At 34.3% G+C, this 12,644-nt stretch overlaps 1 protein-coding gene across 3 annotated transcripts; it reads right to left on the bottom strand.

The window, feature by feature from the left end:
• Positions 1-3,521: 3,521 nt before the first annotated feature.
• On the bottom strand, positions 3,522-12,411 carry LOC120777573 (transcription initiation factor TFIID subunit 4). 3 transcript variants are annotated; one of them, XM_040108977.1, is made up of 11 exons: positions 11,972-12,411; positions 11,119-11,678; positions 9,741-9,905; positions 9,204-9,554; positions 6,495-7,088; positions 6,309-6,419; positions 5,487-5,744; positions 4,469-5,422; positions 4,214-4,387; positions 4,012-4,137; positions 3,522-3,926 (listed from the first exon to the last, which is right to left on the bottom strand). In XM_040108977.1, exons 1-11 carry the CDS (start codon positions 12,402-12,404, stop codon positions 3,768-3,770), a joined length of 3,885 nt encoding a protein of 1,294 aa, XP_039964911.1. In that variant the 5' UTR covers positions 12,405-12,411; the 3' UTR covers positions 3,522-3,767. The 3 variants fall into 3 exon arrangements, with proteins under 3 accessions (XP_039964911.1, XP_039964913.1, XP_039964912.1); XM_040108979.1 differs by having other exon boundaries at positions 9,375-9,554; XM_040108978.1 differs by having other exon boundaries at positions 11,134-11,678.
• Between the last annotated feature and the right edge of the window lie 233 nt (positions 12,412-12,644).

Raw genomic sequence — 12,644 nt, 5'->3', positions numbered from 1 at the left:
CAATTTCATTGTAATATACAATAGTTAAAACTAAGTTTTAGCCAGCATTAAAATTTTGTTTAATGTTTAACTGTATTTTCACTTTTTACTTTTTTTTCGTTAATTGCCATTTTGTATATTCAACTTTTGCTTGTTTTTTGTTTTTCTTTTCTCGTTTTTTACATTATACAAAAGAACTTGATAACCTTTAACTGCAAGTGTTTGTTTGTGGTATTACAAAATCATAAAAATTAACTTAATTTACGTACATTTACATATTTTTTAGTTTTTGTTTTGTTTTGTTTAGTTTTTTTTTTGTATAATAAACTACTATTTTAGTTTGGATTCTCTAACGGTAGTCGTCGCCAGCACTGTTATTTGCATTTTGTATTCACATTATGTTAATTATTTTATTATATTTGATTTATTTATATATAAGTGTGTATGTATGTATGCATTGTTATTGGTGTTTGATTGGTTGTTAGTCGATTTGTTTATCTTATTGTAGATATTTGCTATTTTTTGGGTTCACGGGTTGTCCATATTAAAATTCATAATTTAATATAATAATAATTGTAATAATAATGCCTTCGCAAATAAGACTACATACAATAAGCTGTTTGATACTATGCAATTTTCTATTGTTTTTGTTTTTGTTTTTCTCAACTGCTTGCTGCTTTCTTTTTGTTAATCGCGCTATCAATAGTTTTAACGTTTAGGGTTTTCGCTTATGCTAAAAAATTTTTAACTGCCTGCTAATATGTAAACCTTAATATTTAATTGTTTTATTATGCATACTTTGTTTTTGTTTTTATTCTCGCTTTCTTTCGTTCTCTCAGCTTTTGTAGGCGTTTAAAAAGAACGCGTTCGCTATCGTTTCACGCCGTGGCCACAAATTCTTACAAATGTACAAATTTCTATGAATATTCTACTTAACGCTAAGTGTCCGCACTTAAATCTTAAGGTTGGTTTTGAACCGTTCTAACTTGAGCCACGCGCATGTGCTGTGCTCCCTCTACGAGTTTGGCAGCAAAGCTACATGAATATTGGCTGTGCTGTTGTTGTTGTTTTTGCTATTTTCTACAATTTAAATGTATATAAATATTTATATGAATTAACGGAAGAAAATTTGGTTGCATTTAAAAAATATATATAAATTTATAACTAAAGTTATATTATTATAAAGGAAGGATATCTAAATCTTAAGGAAATCGAAAATCTTAGACAGGCATTTTTTGGTGTTACAACCAAAAATTTTTTGTTTTTCACTAATTTTATACAAAATTCCGCAACATTCCTGCTACTTTGCTGCGCAAACTTGCTGCTCGCCGGCGCAGCATTATGGCATTCAGGCTTGTTGTGTACAAAAGCAAAGAAGCATTTTTTTCATAAAGAGAAAAAAAGAATTTTAATTAAACAAAAAAATTAATTAAACAATATATAAATTACAAAAAAAAATTTTTAAATTACAAAAAAAGTACTGTAAAGAATTGAGAAAAATAACAATAAACTATAAAAAAAATAAAAAATATTAAAGAAAAAAAAAATATAAAATAAAATAAAAATTTAAAGAAATTACAAAAAATAGAGAAAAGAAATTTAAAAAATAAAATTAAAAACTAAGCAGAAAATAAAGGAAATTTAGAAAAGTTACTGACAAAATAAGAAAATTACAAGAACAATGGAAAAATAAATTTGAAAGAATTACAAAAATAAAATAAAAATAAATTTGAAAAAATAAAATAAAAAAGTTAAAGGATATTACAAAAAAAATAGAGAAAAGAAATTTAAAAAATAAAATTACAAAAACTAAAATTACAAAAAAAAAAAACAAAATAAAAATAGAGAAAAGAAATTTAATAAATAAAATTACAAAAAAAAAACAAAATAAAAAAAATTTAGAAAAGCTACTGACAAAATATAAAAAATTACAAGAACAATGCAAAACTAAATTTGAAAGATTCACAAAAAAAAATAAAAATAAATTTGAATAAAAATTAAAAAAAAAAAAAATTTGAATAAAAATTAAAAAAAAAAATAAATTTGAATAAAGATCGAAAAAAAAAATAAAAATAAAAAATTAAAAATAAAAAAAAAAAAAAAAAAAATTAAAATTAAAAAATTAAAAACAAAAAATAAATTTGAATAAAAAAAAAAAAAAAATAAATTTGAATAAAAATTAAAAAAAAAAATAAATTTGAATAAAAATTAAAAAAAAACATAATAAAATTAAAAAACATTAAAATAAATAAAAAAAATTTGAAAAATTTAAAAAGTGTGCTCTTCCGATCTAAAATATATTACTGAGTAATAAGATAATTGCAAAAATAATTTAAAAAAAATAATTAAAAACAAAAAAAATAAGCAAATTACAAAATACATTGCCAAAACTAAATTTGAAAAATTCAAAACAACGCAAAAACCTAAAAAAAAAAATTGCAAATATATAAAAACATTGCGAAACAATTAAAAAAAATTCAAAAACTAATTTAAAAATATTCAAAACAGTTGCAAAAAAAAATTGAAAAAAATGAAAAAGAAAAACAAAATAATTAAAGAAGAAAATTTAAAAAATAAAGCTCAAAGTTGAATGCCATAACACCTTCAGCTTTTATGTTTGTTTTTGCACTACGCGCCTCAAACATGTCATTTCTCAATATGAAAATTTACACACTAAAAAATAAGGTTTATCGTTATGTATTTTGCATTTTCTGTAATTAACAACGTGCGTGTGTGTGTATGTGTGTGTAAAGAAAATAATAGCAAACGACTTCTAATCGGCATAAAGAAAATGTACAAAATTTACTTGTTATTAACCTAAATTTATAAGGCCATATTTTTTATATATGTATGTATTTTTTGTTTTTTCTTCTCTTTTTCTTTAATTAATTAATGTAACGTATTCTGCCTAAGCTTACTTACACTGCTCACTTTCTCCTTTTAATACGAATTATATACTTAAAGACAAATTAGTTGTTTACAAATAGTTTGAAGCAAAAAGATCGTTTAAGTTTAAGAGCACAAATTGCTTAAAGAAATAAAATAATAATAATAGTGATAATAATAAAAATTGCCTTCATCATCCGTTAACGCTATTTTTACAAATTCACTCTCGCCTAGTGAACACTTTTCGCACATTCCACTTCATGTTCGTGCATACGAGTTGCAATTTCTACTTTTACTTGTTATTAAATAAATCAATGATAAAAAATAGGAGGTTATGTGGGGTCGTTAAATGATGTTAAAAAAAGTTGTTAAAAAATTTATTGTTGGAAAAAAAATAATTTTTCAAAAAATATTTTTTTTTAACATATTAGCATTGCTCTTAAAAAATATTGCAATAATCCACCGCAAACTAACTACATATCCTTCGTCATAACGCGCCAAATTGCAAATGCTTTTAGTAAACTTTCTGTATGTATGTATGTATATAACGCAACTATTAAAGCACTTTGACGTGCTGCGAAACGGCAAATTATAAAAAAAAAAAAACAATATATAAATATATATTATGTATACATACAAGTAGCAATAAATTTGAAGAATTGTAAGTCGCATACAGTGTGTTTACTTTTCGCAATTCGAAACGTGATTAAATGTAAAAAGTTGAAATCAGCGTGCAACAGCGCAACAATAAATGTACATAGAAATTTATAAAATAAATGTATGAAGATATATGACTGTAGTTGATGTAATGTTGCATTTCATCATGCTCAGAAAGATCATATGCTATATATATGTGTGTTTAGTATGTGGTTTTCCCCTGCTTAGCCGTTGCACAAGGTCGATCACTTGAGATATGCCTTATATAGCATTTGACTGCGGCTAGTTTCGCGTTCCTGTTCCATAAAGAAGAGCATATCGCGTAGATTTACACGTTTGATGCGTGGCCGTAGCGGCACTGATGGCACGCTTGAACCGCCTAAAGCACCGCTGGCGTTCGAATTCTGCAAAATCAGCAAATTTATGTTAGAAATAAGTACCGTTATTTACAAATATAGCAAGTTTACAGGCATGTGGCCTGCTACTTACCGCGCCCGCGCCTGTTGCATCGCCATCCAGTTTGATTTTTTTCCGTGGACCGATAGCCTGCAACGCCGTCATGTTGGCGTCCCTTTGCCGCAGCTCTTCCATTTCAGCGCGCTGCATTTCTTTCGCCTGCAAACGTATACAAAAAATAAGGTGTTTTTTATTAAGCAGCTTTAAGTATGGCAGGGAGACCACGCTAAATTACCCTCGCTTTCATTTTCGCTTGCTCGGGATCCTCGATTTTGGAACGCGACTTGGCCGCACGCAGCAACATTTCGCGTTCCAACTCCTCGTGCCGCTTTTGTTCAGCTTTGTCCAATTCCTCGAGGAATTTGATTTGACCGCGCACATCTTTTGTGACTTCGTAACGTGGGTCCAGCTAAATCATACAAAATGACATGCCATTAAGTACACACAACTCAAATGCTAAAGACGAAAGAGACTCGGAGCTAGTTAGTACCTTAATTACATCGATGCGATGCTCTGCTATCACAGCCAATTTCTCGACGACATTTTTCAGACGCTCTTGACACGCATGCGATATCAAGACCGCCACGTCTTGCGATGGTTCTTCTAGACCACGCTCCAACACCATAGCACGTATGCGCGCCTGCAGCGCTGGCAAATGCAGAAATACTTCATCCTTGCACGAGCGTATCTGTGTACCGATGTTTTCAGTGCTGCCGAGTATGCGTTGCGACTCCTCGGCCAAGTTGACACCGCCCATGGCGGCTACATCATTGATATCGTCGTCGCCATACACCGAAGATGACATCGATATAGAGGGTTGTTGGTAGAATGAAGACATTGCTGCTGTGACGGCTGCACCCGAGGCATTTGCTTTCTCCTCTTTCTCTTTATCCAGTTGTTCTTTCTTCTTTTTACTTGACGCTTTACTAGCGGACGCAGCACCCGATTTAGCTGTTGTCTTATTCGCCGGCGGTGTGACAGGTATAATCTTCTCTTGTTTGATAACGTTCTCTAGTTTTGGATCCAAAATTCTTATGCTCTCACCAATACCGGCAATGGCGGCATGACTGCTCAGGTGACTGCTGCTGTGGTGCATTAGGCTGGGTGGCAGTTGCACGGTGGGCAATGATGGTGTTGGCAACGATGTCCCACTGCTTGCATTCGAATAGGTCGCCACGGAATTGATGGTGGATAGTATTGTGGATACAGCGGAGAGGGATGGTGTCGACGAGGGTGGTAAACTATTAGATATAGCTGTTAGGGAGGGCGGTTGATTCGTTGCGACGAGCGACGGTACAGGCGAGGCGATCGCCTTTATTTGTGTTTGTCCAACTTTGACATGCGTTATACCCGGTGGCGCATTTTTACCCTTGGCAGTACGTATTTGTACTGTGGTCGGGCGGCTGATTTGCGTTACCGTTGGTGCACGTATATGTACAATACTCTGCGGTGGATAAGAAATACTTCGTACATATGTAGGTTTTCAGGCAAGATGGCTCATGACTTACCGCTTGCGTCGGCGCCGAGGGCAGTTGAGCGTTCGCCTGCTGTATGGATGCTGGAATGGGGCCGCGTATTTGGGCGTTGACAAGCCGTGGTCCGTTGGTGGGTCCCTGTATGCGGATACCGCCCTGCTGTTTGGTGATTGTAGTATGCCCAATGGGACGTGGTCCACCCGGGCCGGCAGGAGAAATCATTCTGACTTGCGTTTGCCCAATAGTCGTGGTTTGACTCTGAGTTATCGGACGTATTTGCGCTTGAATTTTCTGTAAGTTTGAAGGATTTTGTTTCTAAATGTATGAAATTTAGGCAAAAACAGGAGACAAATTTAACGTCGGTTGAAAGGAAGCTACAATACCCTTCACAAATATAAAAGACTGGCCAAGGACTGTCAACTCAGAATTCTGTCACTATAACAACATTCCATACAAGAACATCGATTGAACATCCTGTATGGCGGCTATATTGTAAAGTGGTCCAATCTGAACAATTTCTTCAGTTATTATATTGTTGCCTTGGACAATAATACATGCCAAATTTCGTGAAGATATCTCGTCAAATACAAAAGCGTTCCATACAAGGACTGGACTTTGATCAGTATGACAGCTATATTATATAGTCTTGAGGAGAAATCTCTCATATTGAGAAACTAGTACGCGTATAAACAGACAGACGGACATGGCTAAATCGAACCAGCGCCTTCATGCTGATCATTTATATATACATATATATATATTATTGGGTGATCGCCGACATTTCCTACTGCATGTTACAAACTTCGTGGCAAACTCAAAATACGCTGTTCAGGGTATAATAAAATGTATGCTTACTGGAAATTGTTGCAACGTTGTCAACCCGGCAACATGTTGCGGCGGCGGTTTAATGCCTTCGATGACAAGTTCCCGTGTAAACAGCGCTTGACGCAGGAGTGGTAAACTTTTCTGTAAAACAAATTAGTTTTAATATTATTTAAATAAAAGCACTTCAACAACAACACTGAGGCTGCAAAAACTAACCTTCAAAAAACCAATTAGACAAGGCTGCGGACTGGCGTTCAATAGGCGCTCCAGTCGATCGCAAAACTCCTCCGGTTCCACATTCGCATTCACCAATTCCTGTATGAGATTGCGTACATTCTTCTCCACCGGTTTCGGCTCACGCGTCGCCAAGTCGATCAGGTTCGCTAGGAATTTGCGACATTTCTCTTTGGTATTGCCTTGCGCTGCACTCTGTGTGGTCGTCACATTAGCTGTCCCCGTCGTTGTGCCGGCACTGGCCGTCGACACGGCGCTGTGGTTATTACTCATGGTCGTTGTGTTCGCGGCGCTGCCCGTGGAGGCGGTCGCACTGGCCGAATGCTGTGCTGGAATTGTTTGAATTTGCGTTATCTGCGGTTGTGGTAGTAGATGTTGCGTCTGCTGATGTAACTGTTGATGTTGCGACTGAAGATGTGTTTGCTGTTGTTGTTGGTGTTGCAGTGCAGTCTGATGGTGTGGCTGTTGCAACGTGATATTCGCCTGCGACGTGTACGTGTGATGCGGGCCAGCAGTACTCGAAGCAACTGAGTTCACAACAATATTATTAGACGCAGACGAGGACACTGCCATGGACTGCGGGTGCAATAAATAAAAAATTTATATTACTTACTTTGCACTAACTAAATTAAGCACATTTGCATGTACTTGTCACAACGCAAAAGTTAATTGTAAACAGAACGCAAATGTCAAAAAATGAGAATATGTAAAAAAATTAATGGTTGAAATTAGAAATTAGAAAATATTGCAAAACCACCAATCAAGTTTACTTTTACGTAAGCAGTTTTTTTTTCAATAAATTATAGCACACTTAACTTATATTTCAAAGCCCGTTAGGATTTAATTTCTAACTATGTATGTCAAAATTATATATGTACAGAGCAGGCAACAAATAAAATACATAAATTTCTTTAAACAACAGCAATATAACCGTAAATATGTAAATACGCGTATAAAAGGCAGTTAAAATAAATCAAATTTACGCAAATTACACAAATTAATTAAGCAAATCGTACAACTGGTTACAAAATACTTTAGTCAAAGTTACAGTGCCGTAGACATACTCCAAGGCAATGGCAGGAAGAAACAGTAAATCAACAAAATGTAACTAAAAAAAATTATAGGAGTTTAACACTAAATAAAGAATGAGCAAAATGTTGCGTAGAGAGCATCCGATTTTCAACGCAACAATAAGCATTCAAAACAATTTTTCACGTCTACTATCCGTTTATAAAAGAAACTACTACATCTCTTAGAAGCATATAAAGGAAAAGCTGAGTAAGTTGATTGAGTAAGATGCTTCAAAGTTCCAGCAAAAGGAAAATTCATCAAATCTCAAATATCTTAATAAGAAAGTATATTTTCTTTTTGGCACAGCTGTCAATCAACCGAAGGATCTATCCTATCCCTCATAAATAAACTGAATATAAAGTTCTAAATAAATAAATAATTTCATGCATGGTATTTAAAAAAGGAATCATTGAACCATAACACGTTACATTAAATGGATTAAAACAAGAAAAAACGTTAACATCGATTGGACCGAAGCTATAATACCCTTCAAAGCTGTATAGCATAAAAGGGTACAAAATGATCTTATCTTGATTTTCATCGATCAATTTGTATGGCAGCTATAAGTCATAAGGGTTCGATCCGAAAAATATTTTTTGGTATTATAGCATTTCCTTATTTCATAATTCGTGCAAAATTTCGCGAAAATATCTTGGCAAATAAAAAAGTTATCCGTACAAGAACTTTATAAGGTTCGGACAGTTTGTAAGGCAGCAACAAATTATAGTTGTCCGATCCGAATATCTTTTGAAATTATAGCATTCATTGCCTTGAATAATTATTTGTCCAAAATTGAGAGAACAAATAAAAAAAAGTTTTCCATACAAAAACTTTATATGGATTGGGCAGTTTATATGGCAGCTATAATCTATAATAGACCGATATCGGCGGTTCCGACAAATAAGCAGCTCTTTGAGATAAAAAGAACGTGTTCAAAATTTCAGATCGTTATCTCAAAAACTGAGGGACTACTTCACGTAAGTACAAGCAGACAGACATAGCTAAGTCGGGTCAACTCGTCACGCCGAAGATTTATACGAATATTATGCCGAAGACGTCTACTTCTAGGTGTTATACCCTGCTCAGGGAAACATATTACAAAACTGATAGAAATTATTAGCAATAAAAAAGATCTGTTACCAATATTTTGAATGCAACAAGTGCTCAGAAAAATATTAAATAAATCTTGCTTATTTTTTTCAAAGCTATGCTAAAGAATTAAAAATTCCATACTTAGTAAAAAATGGCACAAACTAAGCGGATGCTACGATGCGAGTAAACTTTTTCTATATATCTATATTATGCTTATGTAATCAATTAGAAATGTAAACAACTAAACTGTTTGAAAAATAAAGAAACATCTAAGAAGACGATTTTGAATCGCAAAAGAGTATATATAAAATAGGAACAATATAGAGAAGTGCGTCAACTCTTCGCCGTACGATGCTTAGCAGCAGTTGAAGGCAGTAAGCCATGTGTGCAAGAACTGCATCAATGCGAGCTGAAGAGCTGTTGACACGAAATTGAAATCAATTTTTGTTTTTGAAAAAAGATTTCGAAACTGAAAACGAGATCTATACGTTGTTGTTGTTGCATATGCACAAAATTCACGTAAATTACATTTTGTTTGATCTGTTTCGTCGCTGTTGCCTGTTGTTGGTGCTGTTTTGCTTGCTGCTGTTGTTGATGATGTTGTTGGTGGTGGTGGGTGGTAGTAGTGGTAGTTGTGGAGGTGGATGATCTTACAATCGTTTTACGTAGTGCTATGGGAGGCCCTGCAAATCTACTTACAGCAGCTGGTACAGTTTGCAAACGTATTTGTGCCGGATTGGAATTGGTGCCGCCACTGCCGCCAATGGTTGGTGTGACCGGACCCGAGGTGGCTGTGCCAACACGCAATAATTGATATCCATTTTCGGTTTTTAAAATGAGTGCAGGCGTTTGTCCAGGTGCTAGTGTACTGAGTGTTATCTACAAATGGGGTAAATACATAAATATATATTAGGTAGGTTTCAATAAATTAGTATTACATATATACATATTTGTATTTAGATTAGTTGAGGCAAAATTAAATTGAATATTATATAATACACATTTATATAATCGTTAAAGTGTGTTGAGGAATAAGGTTATCATCATATACAATATTAAACTTACCGCCGGATTTTGTGGTCTGGCGCCAACCATATGTGGTCCACCAATGACTACCCGTCCTAGAGTGTTGCCTGGCACATTCTTTTGTTGTTGCTGCGCATTTGGCGGACGCATGCCCACCACTACATTCGCCGGAATCATGGAATTGAGCAATGGTTGCTGATTACCCTAGACAAATAAGAAAGCAGTGTAATTATAATAAGAACATCTTGTGGTTAACAAAAAATATCCAAGCAAGAAACCACTACAGCATGCTACAGTTAGGCGTCTCACCAGTTATTGAGGAATGCAGATTGATTTTAAAATTTTTGAATTTTTCGAATATAGTAGTTCCAGATTAAGATCAAATATGCATAAAAATCATTTCCAAATCGTTAGAAAATATTTTAAACCAAAAATATTTACCACATTTGTCGCTTCACAGCAAATATGTTTTACATTGTAGTATTTAATATAAATATAGCTTTAAGAATTTAAGAAGAGAGCAAGATGCTAAAAGCCATAGCGTAAAAATTTCTAATGTTATGTAGATAGGTACATAGTTTACTTAGATAAAGCAGTAGCAAGACCTAAACCATTAAGAGCTCATATATTTATCTGTATCTGTATATAATAAAAATAAATCATGCCCTCATTAAATAGATTTTTGAAAGTGACATATTTCCAGTACTCAATAAGCGATTTTAGAACAACAAAGGCACAATAATTTACTTGCTTTTCGTTGTGTTGCATTAAGGCATATATCCAAATTTGATTTCAATATAGAATTTTGTCACGTTTGAGAAAGTAAATTTTGCACCCTATATCTAAATGCATAGACAACTCAGCATCAGTGAATAACAATAATAATAATATTTGCCGATTAGGAAACACTTTTGAAATATTTGTTTAAAACATACTCATGCTATTTGATTTATAAAGTTTTCCAAAAACCAATTTCGTAGAAAGTACACTTCAACACTGAATTTCAAGCCACGCTATTGCAAAACACCCGAAATTTTAACAAATATTTTGATAAGCTTATATAACAAATTTCTACAGTACAACGTTTTCTCAACAGAAATAATAATATTTATATAAGGCTCGAGCACCGACTGCTACTATAACTGCCCTAAAGGCAGCATTTACAAAGAAATGATATACAGTGCTTCTGTGACTCGGGTTGGGCGCCTTTTATGGGTCGCCATACCTGATTAATTGTTTTGGTCATTGTTACTATTCCGGGTGAACTTGATACCAGACCCGCTGGCAATGATACCGCATTGTTTGATTTTATAACTAAGGTTTGCGTCTGTGTGGCACCTACTGATTGCGTTGCCGCATTGTGGTGTTGCTGTGACGGTTGTACCGTCACCCCTGGTTGCCCGCCACTTTGTAGTACCTGATGATGCTGTACCTGTACTTGTTGCGGCAGTGTATGATGTTGTCCGCCAGCTCCACTTGACGTTATTGTCTTTATAGTGGTGGTATTCGGTAGTTGGGAAGTGGATATGATTGTTGAGCCTGGCGGATGTCCCGCCGCTCCTCCTATATTTATTGTGCCGTTAGGAAGCGTTTGACTTGTAAATGTTATACGATTGCCCGGCGCTTGTGTAGATTGGCTGGAATTCATGGCGAAATTTGTATACGACGATGTCGCTGACGACAACGACGTTGACGCCAATGACGATGCTGGTGCGCGTATGTTGAGTATTTTTGTTGATACGTTCGTCGGTGGCTTATCGGCCCACTGGTGATTATGCTGATTAAGCGGTTTTGCAACCGAATGCAGACTGGACGCTTCTTTTTGTAAAGCCTGCGTATTGTTATGTTGAATATTTTGTGTTTGTAATTGATATGCAAATTTAGCATTTATCCCCGCATTGCCTTCACTTGCAAACGTCTTTGGTGTAATATAGAGAGTGTGTGTGGGTGCGCTCCCTCTGAAATTATTGTTTATTTCTGTAACATAAACAAAATAATGCATTAAACTTCAATCTATATAAGGAAGTTAAATTATGGAAAATATATTATTATTTACTGATATTTCTAAATATTTTATCAACGGAAAATTTTCCAAACAATAGCTCGCAATTATACTTTAGAAAACATAATATATTCCCTCCAATTATACACACATTTAACAAACTCCTATAGCCTTCCTTCAATAACCCTCCCGAATTGTCTAATTTTGTCTATTTATGAAATCGCGAGTGAACATTTTTGCGACCATAATTATAATATACAATTGGTACCTTCAGGTAAAGTTGTAACATTATCACTTTCGAATTGTGAAAACCGATCAGAACTTTTGTTGTGATTTATGTCTCCTGTGCTTCCACTACCAGATTTGGTGTTAACAATGACTGTTTTTGTGGAAATCACCTCCTCAATGTCAACAAAGGCTTCATTGCCTTCTCCGCCAAATGCTGACACTGTTGTTGCTGACCTTCTATCACAGCCGCTTTTATAATGAATTTTATCACCATATTCATTCTCTTTTGTTGTATATTCGTTATTTGTTAAGGCAAAGTCATCTTTGGAGTTCACATTCCCGATTCCTGGGGTTGGTAAAACTCCAGACACGGTATTTTTCTGATAATCTCCTGTTATTACTGATTCTATTCTGGAAGAATTTGCTTTATTTTGATTTTGGTGTACAAAAAATTTGGCAGAAGACGCCGCCATTTTCTCGAAAAACGATTAAAAGGAAGAACGGCGAAATTTCATATCGTAATAGATTCTACTTTACAAGAGATAAGCGATGCAAAATGTCAACTGAGAAAAATGTTGCCAGCTCTTTAATTCGCTCTCGAAGCACAGTTTTAATGTTAAATCAAGTTCCACTATATTTATTAATGTGCAGTGTTTATTTTATAGAAGTATTCAAATATTTAAAATAAATTAAAAATATTCAAAATAAATATG

The sequence above is a fragment of the Bactrocera tryoni genome, chromosome 5 (assembly GCF_016617805.1).
Source record: "Bactrocera tryoni isolate S06 chromosome 5, CSIRO_BtryS06_freeze2, whole genome shotgun sequence".
Lineage (NCBI taxonomy): Eukaryota > Metazoa > Arthropoda > Insecta > Diptera > Tephritidae > Bactrocera > Bactrocera tryoni.
Note: the sequence above shows the minus strand (reverse complement) of the source record. Positions and strands in the feature narration are given on the sequence as shown.

Coding starts and splice junctions, on each gene's coding strand:
- LOC120777573 (XM_040108977.1), bottom strand. CDS start 12,404: ATGGCGGCGTCTTCTGCCAAATTTTTTGTACACCAAAATCAAAATAAA. Junction 5,745..6,308: donor CAACGTTGCAACAATTTCCA/GTAAGCATACAT, acceptor TCAAACTTACAG/AAAATTCAAGCGCAAATACG. Junction 4,388..4,468: donor ATCGCATCGATGTAATTAAG/GTACTAACTAGC, acceptor TGTATGATTTAG/CTGGACCCACGTTACGAAGT.